This window comes from Melopsittacus undulatus, chromosome Z, assembly GCF_012275295.1.
Source record: "Melopsittacus undulatus isolate bMelUnd1 chromosome Z, bMelUnd1.mat.Z, whole genome shotgun sequence".
NCBI lineage: Eukaryota > Metazoa > Chordata > Aves > Psittaciformes > Psittaculidae > Melopsittacus > Melopsittacus undulatus.
In genome coordinates, this window is record NC_047557.1 from 11518241 (window position 1) to 11538521 (window position 20281).

Below are 20281 nucleotides of genomic sequence, written 5' to 3' on the forward strand. Positions count from 1 at the left end.
TATTAATATGAAAGTCATGCATGTGGGCAATATTCCAACACGTTTAACTGGGATCCTCAGTACAGCAGTAAAAGCCCTGTCTCCTGCTGAATAACAGGACATGCCAGGACACAGAATACTCTGAGATAAATATAGTTGACTCTTGCCCCTGCACTTAACACGATGTCTTATGTATCACTCTAGTTTATCTACTTAAAAACCAGAATCAAGCTACAGCACGAAAATACTCCAGAGAGGCTTACTTGCTATAAAGTACCTTGAACCCATAATGAAAACAGTGTAATAGCGAAACGCAATCTCTCTGCCTCCCCCAGTCTAGTCGAAGCTGTAATGATGACCATCTATTCTCCCCGCATGATGCCACGCTGAGTGTCCCATTGTTGAATCCAGTTTGGAAGCAGACCCTCCAATAAAGTTTAACAATGTGGTCATAAAATTGTGTTTAATGATTTGCAAAAGCTTTCTGGAATGCAAGTTATGCAAAGGCCCATGATGTGCAGTGCCTAGTTTGCATTCCTCAGCACTCCTCACTATCCTACGTCTTATTATTAAAAAATCCAAAATTTATTCTTAACTGACCCACTCTCAAATATTTGTTTAAATAGCAAAGTACTTAATAGCAGCACATGGCAAGACGCTGCTGCTCTTGACTCAAACACCATCTTACTCCCCTTGAACTCCCACTGGAATCAAAAGCACTTGCAAAGTAAAGCATTAGTTGGTCCGAATGTGGATTGCAGAATGCGGCCACAATAAAGACAAGGAAACCATCTGGCACACACCCAAACATGTATCTCTTTTTACTCGTTTTCAAATGACCTGGTCACCATCTCCTGTATAAGAAAAGGTTGTCCCTTGAGTCCCCACCAGTCAGCTGCATGCATTTCACTGGGATAAACAATTTGGTGCTGACTAGAAATCAGATCCCTTCACTGTTCTTTCCCTCTGCTTCATAAAACATTCATAGCTTTACATTTAACCATGTTCTACAAAGCAAAGGCCCCCCACGAATACACAAGTACCTTCAAGCTATGTCACTGTAAGATTTTGAAAGCTAAGTATTAAGAAGTAGAATGCTAGCCTTCGCTTGAGACCTCTGGGAGAAAGCAGAAACCCCTTCTTTTCCCTATAAAGCCGCTATCTCCTTTGCAGAGAACAGCACAGAATACTTCACAGCCAGCTACAAAATGCTGCTGTTTTGAATGTGCATCTTATGTCACTCCATTGCAGGAAAGCCTTAATAGTAAAGCTCTGTGCCAATTCCAAGGGTTTGTAAGTGCATTTAAATTTTACTTAAAAACAATTTTCTTGAGTTATTGGAGATTCCCAGGGTCAACAATACAAAGCCTAAATGTTAAAAAAAAGCAAGGGGAAAAAAAAAAGATTTTTTTTAAAAAAAACAGAGTGATGCATGTCTTTAATTTTGAAATTTTTAAAGGCTCATATTTTCAAGCTTTTCTTCATAAACAAAGAGGCTAGAAGCTCACGACTTACAATACCCAAGGGAAACTCGAAGTGCAGTTAGATTTGGCAGTTTGCAGGTCTGATGTCACTGTCCTCAGAGCCTGCATAATCCCTGCACAGAGGAGGATGACTTTAACTGCTGACCAGCCTCCTCTGATGAGCTGCACAATTCTGGTTGCTGCTTGACTGTTGCCAGTTGCATATTCCTATTAACACCTGAACTTTTCCACCCTCTCAGAATTAATTCTCACAGCTTCATTTATATATGACTTACTATAATCCCCCCAGTTTTGTTCAGAAGCAACACAATAAATCTTCACACGTGCACCTACATCTCTGAGTGCAAAAACATTTCAAGCACAGAGATACGCTAATGCCAGCCCAGCCAGGGTTCTTCAACACCAGACATCCTCGGCAAGGACAGAGAGAGAGGCACTACTAGCATCAGTTGCAGCCAGCGACTAGGCAACAGCCATGTCACTCACAGGAAGAAGGAGATCAACCTATACGCCTTAACTAAAGTCAGGACATAGTAATAAACATCAACACTTGAGAACCCAAGCAGAAAGGGCTCACTAGATAACATGGTCTGAATACCTGTATATGGTAATCCAGAAAATTCCATTGAATTCACTTGAGATTCAGCCAAGACAGACAATCAGAAAGACACCCATGCTTGTTTTGAGAGTGACAAATAAATAAGAAGCCAAATTTCCCTTTAGATGTTTGTTTCCCAACTCCTGGGAGCAAATGATAAACCTGCTCAGATCACCACGAGGACTTTGCTTGTTAATCCAGAGCAGCAGCAGCAGCAAACCTCCCTATGCAGAAGGGCTGTGGATTCCTCTCAATAGAAGGGTTTCAGGGACGCAATGGAACAACATTTGCCAAAGATGGTCTCAGAGTAGGAAATGAGACCATGTCATCTCTTGAAGTCCCTTCCAGACCTACATTTTTTAACTTCCCTCACATAGCAAGCAGAAACACAAATGGCCAGGTCAGGCTACAGTTGGGCTAATGGCTGTTTTTTGTTCTCTGCAGTTACATCACCTTTAGGCGACGCAACTTTCCTCTTAACTCGGCTGTTTCACACAGGCAGCCCTTTGGACCAGATTTTTCCACTTGAAGCTGATCAACTTCAAAGTGCCTGAGCAACAAATAATTAAAATGTTGGAGTTTTTTGGGGGGTTTTTTTGTTTTGTTTTTAAGACAGTATGAATATTCTACTTGGATTAATCTCAAGTGGGGGAAAAAATGGGCCATCTTATGTAACAGACCGCAAGTGAGAATAGAGAATACAGTTGGCAGCTTCAAGTGGGTCCCCACAGGCCATCCTTCTCCACCGTGAAGCCATTGTGCATCAGGCAGCCTCTGTTCGGAGTGAGCCCACATCTGGAATAAACTAGTGTGATGCAGATCAGAAACGAAGCATGCTGCCAGCGCGACGTGGGGAAGCTCGCCTTCTGCCTGCTCCAAGTGCATACCATCAAACGCTCCATTTCATAAGCACATCATTAATAAAACAAAAAGGAATGGTTTTTCCTCAGAGTGCAGAGAAAAATAAATAAATAAATAAATAAATAAATAAATAAATAAATTGGAGCCGTTCTTTTCCCCTTTTCTTTCACCAAGCTAATTGCAGGGGAGTAAAAAGGGGTTTGACTGATTTTGACTGTACTGTGTTCAAGAAGCTGCAAATCTATATATACAAAGGAAAAATTGCTTTGAAATCTCATATTAAAGCAAAGCTTGGCAGGAACAAGGTGTAAACAAATGGAAAACAGAAATGTAGTAAGTAGTTACAAAGCCAGACAGTAAAATGGAAAATGTAAAATAGCTGTCTACAAAAAAATAAAAAAAGCACTTTCTGTCACAGCAGCAATTCAACTGAACTGGGTGTAAATACGTAATAATTTTTAAATAAAAACAAAGGTAAGTCCTGACAAGAATACCAATGACCACTGGCTGCCCTAACACACCCCATAGGTTGTCTCCTTCCCCCTGCATTTAAACTTGGATTTTTACTGCAGAGATTGGTTACCACTTACAAACTTCACATGTTTTCCCCGTAGCAGCAGAAGAAGCAAACAGCAAACTCTTCCTCACTGACCACAAAGCTGCTTTGGAAATGTTATAAGCTTCATGCATTAAAATAAAATAATTTCAATAGGCTTCACAGGAGTTGGCAGCCAATGTGCTGATCACACACGGCTGAAAACCAGCACAAACTTCCCTAAACAGAATGCAGATTGCAGTTTATAAGCAATTGCCTTCAAGCATCAAATAGTGCAGCATCCTCCTCCATGGCACCAAGGAGTACAGTGGGGTGGACACACCAGCACACTGCCCCCTCTTCGCTGATGTGGGATAAATTAAAAGCACTGCCCCTAGATGCCAGCCCCACTTTGGGTTAAATCATGCCTCCTCCCACTATTCCCATTCCCCAGCAGGAGGCTGGGAGAGACAGGTAGGTAGCTGGTGAATTAACTTGCACATACCAGTTGAGTAGCCCAAATGCAACAAACTCAAGATACAGTCAAAAGTCATCATCACTCTTCACATCACAGATTGTTAGCATGAATGACTCAGTACCAGGAAATCGTGCCAACATCCGGTTTTTGCAGATTCTTAACAAAGCAATTATTTCATTAGTGGATATTTTTCATCTGATCTTAACTAGGTTATTTTTAAGGCTGATCTGACAGCAGGACTCCTGTTTTCATCTGCTACCTTGGGTTTTGTTTTCATTATAGTACAAGCAAGATAAACAGCTCCAAGACAAACCAAAGGGGGAAGAGGAGGGAAGAATCTGAATTCCTTTATCAATAAATTATTCCATGGCGGGAGTTCTTCATCCATCCCTACTGCTTATGAAAGTTTCTTGGCTCTGAGCCACCAAAGTCTTTGGCTTCCACTCTGCATGATGCGAGTCATGCAGTGGGTGTCTCCTACACCACGAAAAAAGTGCAGGGAGAAAGCTCCCAAAACCCAAGTAGCCCTTAATATGAATTACACAGTGTTGACCATATGAACTTTCCACGTACTTAAAATAAATAGGAGCCAGTAGCACAGACTCAACTGCAATCACATTCAAGTGTCCATTGCCGATCTAACAAGTCCCCTTGTTTGGACAAACAGCCGCCAGACACTTGGCATGCTTTCACTGAAATGTGAGTACTTTCCCCATGGAAAGAGAAGCATCCTAGGGGGATAAAGCCAGGGGAGCAGTCAGAAACAAAATCACACCCTCCCCCAAACACAAACACATAATTAAAATACACAAAACAGGCATCACAGCAGAGTGGATGAAAATTTGGTGACTTACAGCAGACTGTCCCCCAGGGATCCATCTCCTGAGACAGACTTCTTGTTGACATCATTTCCTTGGCAAGGGCTTTAAACATTTTATCAGCCATTGCAAGCACCTGAACTACATCATCACCCCTTACAAAAATCTGCTGGAGTCATTTGTCATCCTGAGCCATCACCATCTGGATTGCACCTCTCCAGGCTGCTTCCCTCTTGCCATCAACTGAAGTTTTATAGCGAGATCAGCCAAAGGATTTCTTGGTTATCCCTGACCCTGGAGGGCTTCAGCCAGCAATTGCCCCTGGGGAAATTAGTCTTTTAAGGGTTACAAGATGCCTTCATTCCCTTGAGTATCATGCCCAGTCTTATTCTCTTGATGGGCTACTGGGAATGGTTGGTTGGTTTGAAGTTTCTCAGAAGACAGCCTTGCTGCCTATAGTAGATTAAAGCCCATTCTAGAGTAAGTCACCACGCTAAAGAAGGGTCTCTCGTGGGGACTGTTATAACATTTGTTGGTTACAGGAATCCTTTGGGTTTTCTTGGTGGTTTCAGCACCTTGCCTCAAAAGTTGAGTGTATGTAGCTTGACAGCCACAACTACACCTGAAACATTCCAGCACTAAGCAAACAGCATACTCTATTTTTAGGCATGTCCACTTGGTTTCAAACATTTGCACTTCAAGATTAAACATAAAGTTGTGTGAACTTACATTTCAGCTAAAGCCAGTCCCTCACATTCCAGTTTTATGGTATTAAAGGTACAGGCTTGCTATACCTTTAATACCAAATGCAAAAATGAAGAAAACACTTTGTGTAAGTGGGAAATGCTTTCATACTGGTGCTCTCACCTACAGTTTGTGATAGCTGAGCGTGGCTGAGACCTCCTGTAACACAACCTTGTGTGTATCTCTGCTGCCTTTGGGGACAGTTCATTTCCAAGAGTGAGGACACCGTTTCAAGATGACACATTAAAACTAAGAAATTACAATTTGCAACTCTATGCCCAACCCTCCACTGCACCCTTGGAAAATTTAATCTAAAGACAGAATAAAAGGACAGATTGCTATTCAAAATTAAAATCTACAGCTGCCACAGCTGTAGCTATCGCTTAAATCACAGCAAAGAAAGGCAAAACCTTCACTCAGTGAAAAAAATCTGGCAGCAAATGATACTTAACCCCAGAAAGTCAGTTGTGATGATGGCTGTTTTATGGCAAGGTGGAACATAACTTGCAGCAAAAAAAAAAAAATTAACTGTAATTTCACTACTAGTTACATCAAAGCATTTCCTAAGCAAGCCAGCAAGGCCAAGTTTTGTCAGCGTCGTACAGCTACAATTAAAAGACAGCCCTTGTCCCTAAGAGAGCTTGCAACCCAAAACAGGCAAGCAAGGGGGAAGACGTGCTTATCACCATGCACATTAAAACTTCAAGACAGTAGATAGCCCGAGGATTCAGGCTAATGAAATCTGGAAGCAAACACAACAGATAAAAAGACATTAAGAACAGAAAGAGATTCTGAGGAAGACCTTTACATGACTAAAGGTGTCTACATTAAAAACTAAAATAGAGTTATTTATGTCTAGAACATGCATCATAAAAAAGTCCCATAAAAGCCTTGATGAAACAGTAATTACTGTTTAGGTTGCCAAAAAATGTTGATGTAAAGCAACTTAGCTTCAGTACCTTCAGTGGAGTACCTTGCTCACAGCAAGGTTTCCATTTTGGTACTGTAAGTGGATGAGATTTTGTTTTTTTCATGTTTAAAAAAACAGTAAAATGCTTAAAGCCAGTACATTATTTCAAGCCTCATGTTTTGATTCCCGTAACCTGCCATTAAGCCTTCCTCACCTTAGAGGAGCCTTCCAGTACCTAAAGGGGCCTACACGGAAAGCTGCAGGAGCTTTTTATAAAAGCAAGTAGTGACAGAATAAGGGGGAATGACTTTAAACTGAAAAAGGGGAGATTTAGATTAGATATTAGGAAGAAGTTCTTTACCATGAGGGTGGTGAGGCCCTGGCACAGGTTACCTATCCCTGGCAATGCTCAAGGCCAGGTTGGATGGGGCTTGGAGAAACCTGCTCTAGTGGAAGATGTCCCTGCTCATGGCAGGGGTAGGAGCTGGATGAGCTTTAAGGTCCCTTCCAACCTAAACCAGTTTATGACTCTAAGATTCCACCTGGAGAGATAAGGAGTATTTTCCATTAACCAAAAAACAAGTTAAGGCTGGCATTTGCCAATGGTTTTCCTAACTACAAAACAAAATGCAATTCAAAGTGCTCATCCTTTCCCACGACGTGCCATCTTAGCAAGAAAGCAATAATGGGCCTAGAAATAGGAAGAAAATTCCTGATAAAATGAAACCAAGTGCCATGCAGTTTCAGCAATACAAAACCAAGTGCTGGCCAATATTTTACATGCATGCATGCATGTACACACTTGTATATACACTCATGAGCCTGGAGAGGGTTGTGGTCTATGTAAGCTGGGTTCAGCTGGTCTGTATGATAGCAAAGCTGGCTAGGCATTAATATCCCCTTGCCTTGCCTGCTCTCTTAATAGATAGTACACCAACTTCAGAGAAACAGCAGACACACCTCATGGGGCCAACAGATGCAGACTGGTTTCCATCCTGGAAAGGCATCCCACCACATCCCCACATTGCAGTGCTAATACCAGCCCAGGAGACCTGCTGCATACCCTGCACTTCTCCCATGCCCTGTGTTTCTCCCAATGGAGAAATGCCCAAATGCAGAGCCCCAGTCTCTCTCACCTACTTCTCTTCACTACTAAAACCTTCACTCTGCCCAATCTCCCTTACAGTTCTCACTGGTGACTGCTGAATTTGGATCTGGATTTCAGTCTCTTAGTAATCCAGATGCTTATACAGAAGCAAGAGGGCTCTGGAGGTGTCTTGGTTTTGCTTTTAATGGTTGGTGTTTTAAGGTCTTTTCAGATCATCCTGCTGGGGCTGGAGGAAGCAAAGGTGGCTCATCTGCTCAGGTACACTTCATCTCCAGCCAGACTTCTTCAAGCTTTATCAATGAAAGCCTCTTGTCACACCAGCCAGATCTGGATCAATTCAAGTCCCCTCTGAAAATGACACTCCCATCCCTCAGACTTGTAACCCTAGTCCTTGCAACCCTCACAGTCCTACTTGTGATCCCTGCCTGTTGCCAGAGGAGTCTGACTACCTCTGGGCACTTCTTACAGGCCAAAGAGCTAAGGAAGCAGTGCACAGCTCTTCCAAAACCACCACAGTAGAGCACTGAGAACTAAACCAAGGGATTCTGAGAAGTCACAAAACTGATATATTGCAAAGAAACCTCAGTTTTTCATGTTCTTCATCAGTTTTTGGCTGACTCCAGCAGCCCCTCCCCATATTGCTCTTTCATCTGTGCTTTTATAATTACCAGCCTACAAAAATATGCTGTCTCAGATGACTGAATAGAAATAAATTTTGATTTCTGTATTTGAGCTTATCTTCCCAGGATGTGACGGACCATTACTCCAGCTCAGAGTTGCCCAGTCTTAAATCACTGCCCACAACTCCCACTGCAGCCAGCCTGGGTCCTCTGCAAGGGTAGTTTTCCAGAACTTTGAGATATTCCTGCCAGGCAGATACAACCTTGTGCTTTGAATCCCCACATTTTAGAGGGCGTTTAGGTTCATCCTAAAAATATTGCAGCATAACTTAACCACCTGTAAACATCAAATGCTGCCTGCTAATTGACAGGTACAATATTTACTGAGGGTTACATACCAGCAAACAGCCTGGCAGATTTGTTTATACATAGCAATAGCAATGCCAAGCGCACAGACCAAGATACGGGAGATGAAAGCAAGCCTGAAGAAGGGTACTGATACATGCACACAAACCAGTAACACAGGAATCTCCTGGCAGGTTCACTTAACAAACAGTGTTTGTTTCACCTCTTGTTTCACGACTCAGCATTGCTGTTATTAGCAGCACACAGAGAGAAAACAGGGGAGCAACTTTTCCTCCAATTCATGGGAGAGGAGGAACCCTGAAAGCAAGTGACACTGAAGGCACAGGGATGCCTCAAAAGCACTCCCAACATCCCCAAAGCATCACCTGCAAGCTGGCCGCTGTGCTCAGTACAGCACCAGCTGAAAACATGCATATCCAACCCAAACACTTCTCCCCTGTTTTGGTTACAACTTCAAACTAAATTTCTACAGGGAGAAAAAAGGTATTATCTTGGACTCTGTGTTCCAATTTCAGTAATTCTCCACTCTGTGTCCTAGGGCAGAGGAGGAGGAAGGAGCAGTGGGGAGGACAGCAAAGTCTTGCACGGTCACTGAGCAGCTTCTCCAAGCCTCTCCTCCCACCTGAAGCTGGCCACTTCCAGCTCCACTGGAGGCTGGCTCTCGTCCTCTCAAAGCAAATATAGTGCTCCCCAAAGGCACACGGCCGACAGCCCTGGATATTCAATTAGCCAACATGTGGAGGAGATTGTGAGCATCGGGCAGGCAGTGGGGATGGAGCCGTTTTCCCCATGGAGATGGTGCCCTGCCAATGTACCTCATCCCTGCTCAGGAGGAGATAACTCATCCTGTGGCTACGAGATGTTTGGCTCAGGCTTTGAAGTCTGGAAGGAGGCTGCAACTTCTGACACGACATCCTGGATGCTGTTTTCAAAAGACTCCTGACACAACTGGATCTCACATGCCTGAGTGCCAGGTCACGCTTTGAAAATGGAGCTGGAAGTGAGATTTGAGGCTCCCAAGTGTATTTATTCCTTGCTTTTTTTTTTTTTTTTTAAAAAAAGACTCCATTTTGAAACCTTTCTTCACTGTCACTATTCAATACTTACTAAGAAACTGAATTAACCCAGTCATTACTCTGATAGCAGCTACTCCATGGATCTTGAAGTGATGGGTTTCTAAAGGACCCCTCATCCTTAAAAAGCAAAGGATGATCAAGGCATGCTGTTCAGGCTCCAACTATTCATATTTCTCCCCATTCAGATGTCAGGAAAATGTACTGACAAACAGAGGTCATATTTCCAAATAAAATATTAAGAGGGGGCAGGGAGAATTAAAGAAAGAGAGAGAAGCAATTTTACTAAATGGCTGTGCCTCCCAACAGACTCCATGACAGATACACCACAACTGAACAGATTATAGCTCTTAAATTTCCAGCAACTCAACTATGCTTTTACATTTCAAGAAGCCACCTTCTATGTGCTTTGCATTAAAAATGTATTTATTGCTCACATAGATACATACATGTTCTGAATTTAACAATTTACTTCAGACCAAAATAACTCAAACCATCAAGGTGCCTCTAGCATGAGATGGCTCTGGATCAAGAATTTCTTTTTCATATGCACATATATATATATACACACAAATATATATATGTTGACTTTTCACTTCCTCAAAACAAACTCTGATCATCTGCATTTGTAACACGTGTTTAATTAGGTGTCTTCAGAACAGATTCAAGAAGCTTTTATATGGACCAGAGCTTTCAAAATACTGCAGGATTTCTTTATTTAAGCTTGTAATGTTTTCTTTCAGAGAGACTGCAGTTACAATGCTTGCAGAGCAGTACACAAACGCCCCTTTCTGTTCCATGAAATCCAGCATGTCTCCCTGATGGGAACAGCAGCTTTTCTCAATTACTTTTCTTTAGGACCAGCATTTTCTAAAATTGGTTTTAGCCCCTCTGATGTACTTTACATTAAATCTGTAAGTTCACAACCACCATCATCACTACCCTGCAGTAGTACTGGGGGGCACTAATTCAGAGGACACATTTAAAGTCATGCTTTTCTCTACAGAATTAGTGACGAGACGTCCTCTCATACTGCTCTATTATCAGCTTTGAAGTCTTAAAACCAAAACCAGCTGCTGCAGCAAGCCCCAAGCCCAGCAAAGCAGCGTTCATCTGTTTATACTATCAGTGTCTCTGGAAAGATTGGCAGACACCTCTTCTGGTGATAGATGCATACTGAAACCTGATCAAGGCTCGGGATGTTTTTCTCCATCCAGCAATGCTGCAATTCTAGCCAGGCAACAAACCCCAAGATCTCCATTAGGAAGAAGAGAGAAGCAATGAAAGCCCCAATCTCACTGTCATCCCAAACATTAACAAATCGTCCATCTCATCAACTCAAGAGAAAAACTTACAATAACTTCCATGTGGCTCCCAAACACTGGCCAAGCAAGTTTTGTAACACTGTGGTCTGATGCATCAAAAGGGAGGCTTCAATTCCAACGTTAACACGAGCTTTAAGGTGCCATTAAGCTCAGACAAAATGAAGCCCCAAGGACAAAATGACAATGTTCCACTGACACATCCTGCCCTGATACTGTAAGGTCATCAGCTGTCTCAACAAAAGAAATCCTGAGGCTGGCCCTGACAGGTCAGACATATAAGAACCTTCCCCTGCATCACAGGAGTACAACAGAGGTTTCTCACCGTTATTATTTAACACTCTAATCATGCTCCCCCCCTTTTTTGGACCCCATCTCACAGCTTGGTGCCTCGACAGCATGGGTTGTCACCCAGAGAGGCTCAGCCTGAGGATGGAGTACTGAAACCAGGGAAAAACACTTGAGACATTCCCTTATTCACCTGCACACCTGCTGCTTCCTTCTCTAGAAAACCCCAATGCAAACGTACCTGGGCAGACTGGTCACCTATGTCTGGCACACCACCATCTGACAGTCGGCAATGGTACTGTCCCCCAGTGCCCTGAATCTGCTCTTCCCCGTTGCTTTCTGCTTCCAAGGTCTCTGGCTGAGTAACCTCCACCTCCATCGGGGTGCAGTGCCCGTTCCCATGCTCCGGAGCTGGCTTTTCTTTGCTGTCCTTGCTGCCTGGTGTTCTGGTGATGACCCCAAACTTCCTGGTCCTTTTCCCATTCTGAGCAGCCCTGTCGCTGGGTTCTGGGCTGGGCTTGGCTTTGGGGTCACAGCTGTTGCTGTTGTTGCCGTTGGAGGGAGGAAGAGGGGCTTTGCGCTTGATGCGGCGCAACATGATCAGGTAGACGAAGCCGCCATTCCAGCACTGCTCGGCCAGGTAACTGCAAGGAAAGGGATGTGCAGGATTACTGACTACTCACCCCATGGTGTCCGCATCCTGCCCCAGCACCCCAACATACCACACCCCCTGATGTTCATGCAGCTTCTCAGGCAGCTGATTACCCAATGTGTGGATACATTATGACACCTTGAGGCACCAGCAAATTCTCTCTTCCTTCAGTATTGTAGGGAAATAACACCAGGAATAACATTGGGAATAATAACAGCCCTACCAGTCATCCATGCTGATCCCACTGCAGCATAATAGGACAACTGGTAAATGCCACCAAACCTGTTCTCACCACCCAACCTCCAGACCAGCAGCATGGCAACATAGAAAGGTGGAGCAAAAAAAGCAAAGCAGAGAGTAGTTGCAATGGGATATTAAAATAAATAAACAATTTAAAACAATATTATAAAATCAGGCAGGCTTCATTTGCGCAGCAGCCCATAGAGCATTTGCATCTGAAATGAGCCTCCTTAGTGAAACTCATCTTCTGCTTCGGTGTACATACATGCTTTGAAGGCCTCAGGGAGAAAAGCATTAATAAATCAGTCACTGGGGTAAGCAGGCATAGCACTTACAGCAAAGTGCGGCACTATAAGGCATCCCAGCTCCTGTAAGGGGGCCTGGAAATACGGTGGGTTTCCTTTACAGCAAACATATCAAAGCAAGAGCCGAGTCACCTCAACTGTGCAAGAAGTGGCCATAAAGTTCTCATACTGGAGCAAAGTATCGCCTCCCCTCCCCAAGGCTCTGGACATGCCTTGCAGGAATTAACATACTGCTTCAAGCAAATACTCAGTGACCTTACAGAAACTGCACCCATTGATGCAAAAGGGGACTCTAACTTCATGCCTCTTTTGGGAAAGGATATACCTCAACCCAAATTCTTGAAATATTTGGGTTCTGAGCCAAGGGTGTAACCAGCTCAGAGTACAAACAAGCTGGAATTTGTACTTTGCAGGTTTGTATGTGCCCTTTCACACTCATTTAGGCTCCGAAACATACTGTTTTTCTCACTAGTGAAAGCAGCAAGGATTTCCTAGAGGATCAAATAAGCCTCTGCTGCAGCTGAAATGAACTCTTCATTAATACAGAGCAGTTGCTGAACCTGCAGTTATCAGGGAGATGAGAAACTAGGTGTGGAGTTAAACCACAGAAGATCATAAGAGAAAACAACACACACTTGAGGCAGAGAGAAGAGCAGTGAGTCAGGCATACTCCAACTTTTTCTTCTTCCCTGGTGCTTGTAGGCTGATTTTCCCCTTTCCTTTCTTAAAAGTTGTTTGGCCCTTAATAGAACCCTTCAAACTTATTCCTGCAAAGAGGTGACTTAATTGCAAAACAGGAAAAACGGCTATGATAACCCCTGAAGCAAACTTCTGGACAGAGGAGTAAGGAAAGCACTCTCAATTAGTCAAAGTAATCTAGATCAGCCTGTCAGTGGCTGGAAATGACATGGTGTGTGTGTATTCCTCTCGAAGGACATGAGCTAAGAGTTTCAGTCCACTTCCCAAAGCTTAGATGCTCCCTGCAGAGAGCACCAGCATTCAAATCACTTGTATTTAATTAGGAAGACCAATACCCAACTGAATATGGCAGCTACACAGCTTCAGAAGCAACCCTGGAGCGACAGAGAAGGACGAGTATGTTGGCTGTGCCATATTTCCCCAGTGAATATACACCAGACTCCTACTCCCTGGATGGTCCACCCAGAAGTTTTCATCAGGCAAGTCTTCTCCCCCCACCCTTTTTTTATTGTTGCTTAAACATTAAGAGTATTTAAATAACACCCTAAGACAATCTTCTTTCAAACATCTGAACACAGGCAGCCAGCAAGCCCCACTGGTTGGAAAGTCTCTGGAGCCAAGGTCAGCCATCTGGGTGGCTCAGGGATGCATCCAGAGCGAGCAGGACCTAAAGGGTTAGCCTAAAAAAAAAAAACCCAACCCAGAACTAACATGGAAGTATTTCTGATTATCGAGTTAAACGAATAAAAAAAAAATCTTTTAATCAACAGGAAAGGGGCAGTTTTGTTCCAGAAACAATATGGGCTGCCTGTTTTTCACATTTATCTTTCAACTCAAATTTCAAGGCAGCCAGTAAAGTTGATTAAAATTCATGACTTTTGCTTCCAGCAATACCACTGCACTCTGATCCATCACCCATAAGCCTGATAGCACTGCTTCTCCTGGCACACGTAAACAGAAAAGCAGCTCCTCTTCCACAGTCCTGTGGCTTACAAGGGTGCTACCCACCCCGTTTTTATGCAGAGTCAGTTCTGCCTGACTTGTTTTTGTGCAGGTGCATATATGGTGTTTGGGCTTTTTTTAAACACCAATCTCTATCTCTGAAGTAATCACTGATGTATTTTTGAGTGCCAGTAACCAAGTGCTTGCATTAATCAACTACTTGATTTAGGAACTAAGGGGAATGAAAGAGAACTTAGCGTATGTCCAAATAAAGTAATCTGAATACAGACAAAAATAATTTAGTATTTCACCTCCACTCGTGGCACATTTATACTGTTCATCAAGTGTAAAGCTATGAAAAGGAGAAAAAGAAGGGAGGTTTTTTTAATATTCACTGTTCACAGACCGTGAACATCCCTAGTCTGGAGCAGGGTTACTGTGAGCTGTAATAGATGCAGCTGCACTGAAGTCAGCGGAGGCGTACTGATTTACTCCATATGTTGAGGTGGCCTGCATGTTCCAGGCGTGCAGCCTGTAGTAACTCATGGGTTTATGTCTTCTTGAGTACTTCTCAGCAGTTCAAAGCACACAATAAGTTTCCATGAAAAAAAAAAAAAGAAAAAAGAAAAAAGAGAAGTCTTCCATGGGTCAGAGAGCAATTACCCTTGCATGGCAGCAAGTGGCTGCATACATCAGATGATGTCAGGTATTTCCAGACAGAGTAAATCCAGCCAGTACCAGTGATGCAGTAAGGGGCATCACTATCTCAGAGTCTGTTCTGAACCAAAGACCAGGCATTTTATACTGGAAAATCAGAGCTGCTATAACACCAAACTCATACAACAAGATAGGAAACTTAATATTCCAAGAATTCGCGGTCATTCCAAGAAAAGGAGGTTAACCAAGGAGCCTGAGCCACCTTTAAGTTCTGCTAAGTATATGCTGCCTACTTCCTTTTCCTTTGACATTTCTTCCCCTGTTGAAGTAGGAAGCCAAAAATACCTCAGGGAGGCACAGCAACCTCTCAACACTGGATGAAAGACAGGAAAAGTTGTATTAAAGGAGTGAGAACCTTCAGATTTTTAATTACTTTCTATCAGTCCAGGAGCATCCCACGCCAGAAGGGAGTAACGGGATGGATTCAATAAAATGTAATTATACAGCCTCTAGACTGAATAAAACTGCAAAAGCTATAGAGCACCCCAAATCCCATTTCTCAGAGGGTTTCATATGCACAATGCAGACAAGTCTTTTTTTAGATTTGATCCCTGTAGAGCGCTCACAGAGTTTTTAGCAATCAATACACCAAACGTGTCTCAGGCGTGATTAGAGCTGATGAGTACACACAGCTCTTAGCACAGATGTGGGGAATCAGCTGCAACCTCCACATTGTCTCTTAGTTTGAACACGGTTTCCAGCTTGGAATGAGAAGGTGCATGGAGCAAAATGTCCCTAATGCAGCTTTGACTGATCCAAATTTAATGAAAACTGAGACTCTAAAACTTACTTTTCCCCATTTTGGTTTGCAGGGGATGGAGTAGGATTTAGTGAAAGCCCTGGATCTTATACACCAGCTAAGAAGCCTTGGGCAGCTACTCCTATAGCCAGCAGATGACAACACATAACAAATTCTGCCACCAGTGATTTTAAGAACGCAAGAGATTTCACTAGCTTATCATACATCTGTTAGTATTAATTACTAAATAATAACATTTTACCAGCAAAACACCCATCCACACTTTCTGCATTTGCCAGTCTTTGCACAGTAGAGTCAAGTCTTCTCAGCACAGCTTGGAGTCCCCTAATGCTGCAGCAGCATCTCCCCAAGCAGGGTTTAAAACATCACTCAAACATCGGCTTGGAATCACTTCCCACTGGGATGCTCAGAAGGAAGGACCACCCAGCTGCTCCTGCTGTTTTGATCTCACCCTGGCACCAGCAGTGGTAAAACTGCAGCCCATATAAAACACCACCTTAAGCAGTGGGCAGACTTGTTCTTCTCTGTAGGAGAGAAACCATGAAAATGTTAATAATCCTTAAACTCAAGGGAAAACTACACTTGAAACAGAGCTGGAAAGTCACCTCTTGCAAAGCTCAATCACAGGATGGAAAATGCAACTGGTGGCTTGTATCAAGAGGGCATTTGATACTCTTTTTGTTATCAGAACTACCAAGAGATGGACTCTTCCACTTCCTTTGGAGATGGCTTCGACTTACACAGCCAAATCCATTTCTCCCTGACACAGCTGAACTGATTGCTGTGATCATAAAAACTGATAAACTCACTGAGTTTATTCCAAGTTCATCGGCACGCGTGTGAAGTGTCAGACTTGGAAATGCTATCTTGGAGTAAGCCAGTTGTTTTATCATTTATATATATATATCTGTGTGTGTGCATGTATAAAGGTTTGCAGACTTGACAAGAGCATGCTGCAACAAGCTCTCTGTCACATCCAATCTCACTTGAACAAATGCAGACAGCCACACTACACTACAGAAAAACCAAAGCAGATTCAGCAGCCATTAGAAAAGCATCTGGATCCACTTTAGGATCAGAAATATTGAAGAAGTATGTTTATTTTACGCTAATAATACTATTTAGCATTTCTCCAGAACCTTTCATCCTGATAGATCAGAAACTGCTTTGGGAATGATACACACAGAGCATCACTGACATCTCACCAGTCAGCCCATTGTGCAGCTCACCAGGGCACAAAGAAGAAACCTCAGCCAAGACGACTGCTTTCAGAGTCGCCCCAACTCCTCCTCTGGGACCTGTAATGTCCTTAGCAGGACAGACAGACCACTAATTCTTATGCTTTCCTCTGAAAGATTCTGGCATAGTAAAATGTCTTGAAACTCAATCTTCTTCAGGCTGGAAAGATGAAGGGCAGCAGAAACCCTTACAGAACTGGGCCCCAAAGGGGATTTTAAAAGCTAAACTTAACAAATTATCTCTCCATGACACCAGCAAACGAGCTAACTTGCTTTTCAGGTAAGGCAGGGCCAATTAATGACTAACAGATAGTGACTGATGGAAGGGCACATGGCTCCTCATGAAACTCACCTTGCTGCCCTCACAGTGCAAGAACACCCAGACCACTGAGGACAGATTTTGGCAAGCACCACGGGGTAGTTTTCACACATTGCCATGTCTTAAGGCAGGAACCAAGTCGGCCTTAGTTGCATTCAGCCAAAGGAAAACATCAGGCTACAAAGTCTTGGGCAAACCTTGCTAGTGCCAAGCTTGCAAGGGGTTTCCCCTCCTTGGGGCTGCAGGGACACCCCATGGCCAGCCCTATTCTCCACCTACCACGAGGACTGAGCTCTCCAACCACAACTTATCGCAGCAGAAACCAAAGGTGTTGGTAAACCCACTGCTACTTCAACACACTCTTATGAGCTACAGCACATCAGCAACAAGCTCAATCCAGCATCTCATCACTGACAAGCCCTTTCCTGCCCCGTGCTCTGTGGGCGATGGCACATGGAAGGGACACAGTGTTCTCTGCCTCCCTTAATAAACACCAGCAAAGGCAGAAAAGAGCAAAGGAAAAGTCAGTCATGGAGTAGCGAGGCTAATAACACTCAGGGAACGTATTCAAACAGCCCAAGGTATGCAAAGGGCTCCCAACTCCCTTTCGATGATGAGAAGCAACCCTCATCTTCTGGCCAAGGTTAAGCAGCACCTCCCCAAGTCTCACAGAGGCTGTGGCTTTCTACACCAGGATACCCAAATTGGTGGTTCTCTAGAGAACAAATCTCTGAATCCAGGTTTTCTGTCTGTGGCATATTTTTCACTACTAAATTTACAGCAAGGAATGCAACCAGACCTACTGAAATCTTGGAGGGAAAATGAATTCAGAAGTTAAATTTCAGTGTATATTTTGTGGCCTTTTATAAGTCAGTACAAGCATGTTCAGTGCCTATTAGACCCAGTCCCCCACTGCTAGATTAAAACTGCCTTGAGCATCACACTGTTTGTGCTCACCGTGGTGATGCTCAAGCTGCTTGCAAGCTGGCTGCTGGTACGTGTACAATACAACACCACAGCAACACCTTGGAAAGGCAAACAGATGGGAACACTGTTCATCAGAGAAACCAAACCACCAAGAATTTAAGACCAACAGGAACAAAGAGTCAAGTGCTGAAGAGCCTCTGAGCAAACACGCCTTTGGTAAGGCTAAGAAAGAAGTCTCAGACAAGACCTCTTTGCCCACCATGAAATCCTGAACTCTCAGAAAAGGGAGTGGAGGGAGGATTGTTGCTGTGTTTTTGTGGGCTCACTGCCTGCTTGCGTCTTTTGCTGGAAGATAAGATTCAGCCTTATGACACAGGACCATGACTAAAGCCTGGTGAGACACCTCATTCTACCTGGTATTGATGCAATGATATGACTTTGAGTTTGGGAGAAATTAATTCCTTTTCCTTTGCTGTGCTACAGTTTCCTTGCAGCACCTCAGGCAACTCCTTCCAGTGCCAACAACATGTTTTGCCTCACAGAGTTGCTGCAAGGTCTAAGGTGGTGAAGCCATTGGTGAAGCCTTTAAGTATTACAGTTTCACAACCCCTTAAGCTGTGGGATCACCCAAGACCAAACACCACCATGGTTTTCCTCCCACCCCATACCCTCCTCAGGTGCTGGCACAGTCATTTGAGCAACAGTGAGGGAACTGATCCAGCTTCAAATTAAGCCAGCCAAAGCAAACCTCAAGATGGGGAGTTGAAGCCCAGCCCAGTGCTCTGATCTGGTCACAGGGGTGCAGAGGCAGGGACAGAAGAGGAGGGCACTAGTGGCAAGGGACAACGCTTCCATTCCCACCAGCAGCTCCCACCTACCTACAGCATGTCACAAACAGCCCCAAGTCCTGGGGCTGCAGCCCCCGGGAAGGGTGTTGCCCACATGGTGCAGACAGAAGCACTGGTTGGCTTTAGTGGGATGGCATGCATACCTTCTGCTTCAGAAACCAAAAGGATAGGCACCCTTGATGCAGATAACAGAGCCCAGCTGAATCATATCCCCATTGCAGGTGTGGAAAGGAGACATGCTAGATCCTTGTAATTATGTTGGCAAAGCATAAACCCCATTCCTGCCATGCATGTTATAGAGATACCTCAGAAGCATGTCCAGGGCTTTTCGAGAGTGACAAGCAGAGCAGGGACCTCCAAAACATCCAGCAAATGGGTGAAGGATGTCAATGGCCACACTGAGCTCTCTCCTCTCTTCTTTGAGTGACCCTAACCCATTCATTTTGTGACACCCTCCCAGAAGAAATACTTGAAGAGGATGACTTGAGGAGCTGCACAGCTTCTCCACACCTAAGGAACCCTCCAAGCTCTGACAGACATCCTAAATCTAACAGATTACACAACTGCAGTTATCTCAAAATCCTTTGGGATTTGTTGATTTATCAGCTGTGAACAGAGCAGTGAGACTGCATTTAGACTGCAGAGATTTTGTACTCAAGCTTTACAAGGGACCTGATCCTCCTAAACACATAACTCTCACAACAGCGCCTAAAAGTCCTGAGAGACAGACATAGTGCTTTTGGGTTTGGGTCCTAGAAACACACTAATGGGTACTAAAGAGACAAATTCTATTTTTTCCTTGGCTAGTGGCAGAGTGTACAAACAGAACTGGCCTGATCCAGTCAAACCAGCACAGCACTGAATGCTCCAACTTGTTACTTCATAGCTCTGCTGCAAACAGACATTTAGCTGGTTATGTGGCCATGCTCACAAGTATCATTTCCAGTCACAAAAGTGAGCAATTTAAGATGAACAATTGCCACTTTACAAATTATAAATACTAGCTTTCTACCTTTTCTGCAACAGGCCAAAATGATGAAGTTATAACTGGGCATTAGCACCTGCAATTACAACTAGATCCATGCTATGTTATTGCTGTTCAGATGCAGTCTTTCCCACCACAAAAATTTCCTGCCATTCTGAAGACATGCTCCTGAAGCTCCAGGCATTACAAGCACAAGCTTTTTGTTTGGCGCCCTGTGCAATCAATTCTTAATCCCCAATCACCCTCTATGCACTTGCTCTCTTCTTGAGGACTTGGAGACAGGTCAAGTTTTACACCTCTCCTATGCTATTGCCAAAGAAGGCATCAATCCCTCCTCATCTTGGCCCCAGAGGTGGTCATTCCCTCCCCTGGAGGTCATGGAATGGCTAGATAAACTCAGTTGCTCCATGCCTCTTGGTAATGCAGCTGCAACATAGGTGTGAATGAGTACATTCATGTCAGTAA

At 43.8% G+C, this 20281-nt stretch overlaps 1 protein-coding gene across 1 annotated transcript in view; it reads right to left on the reverse strand.

Annotated features, from left to right (window-relative positions):
• Positions 1 to 20281, reverse strand: part of PDZD2 (PDZ domain containing 2) — a 208397-nt gene that overhangs the window by 59091 nt on the left and 129025 nt on the right. Inside the window, exon 3 of the mRNA XM_034072629.1 lies at positions 11426 to 11828. Within this exon, the coding sequence (XP_033928520.1) occupies positions 11426 to 11828 (403 nt within the window). The remainder of the gene's footprint in view (positions 1 to 11425; positions 11829 to 20281) is intronic.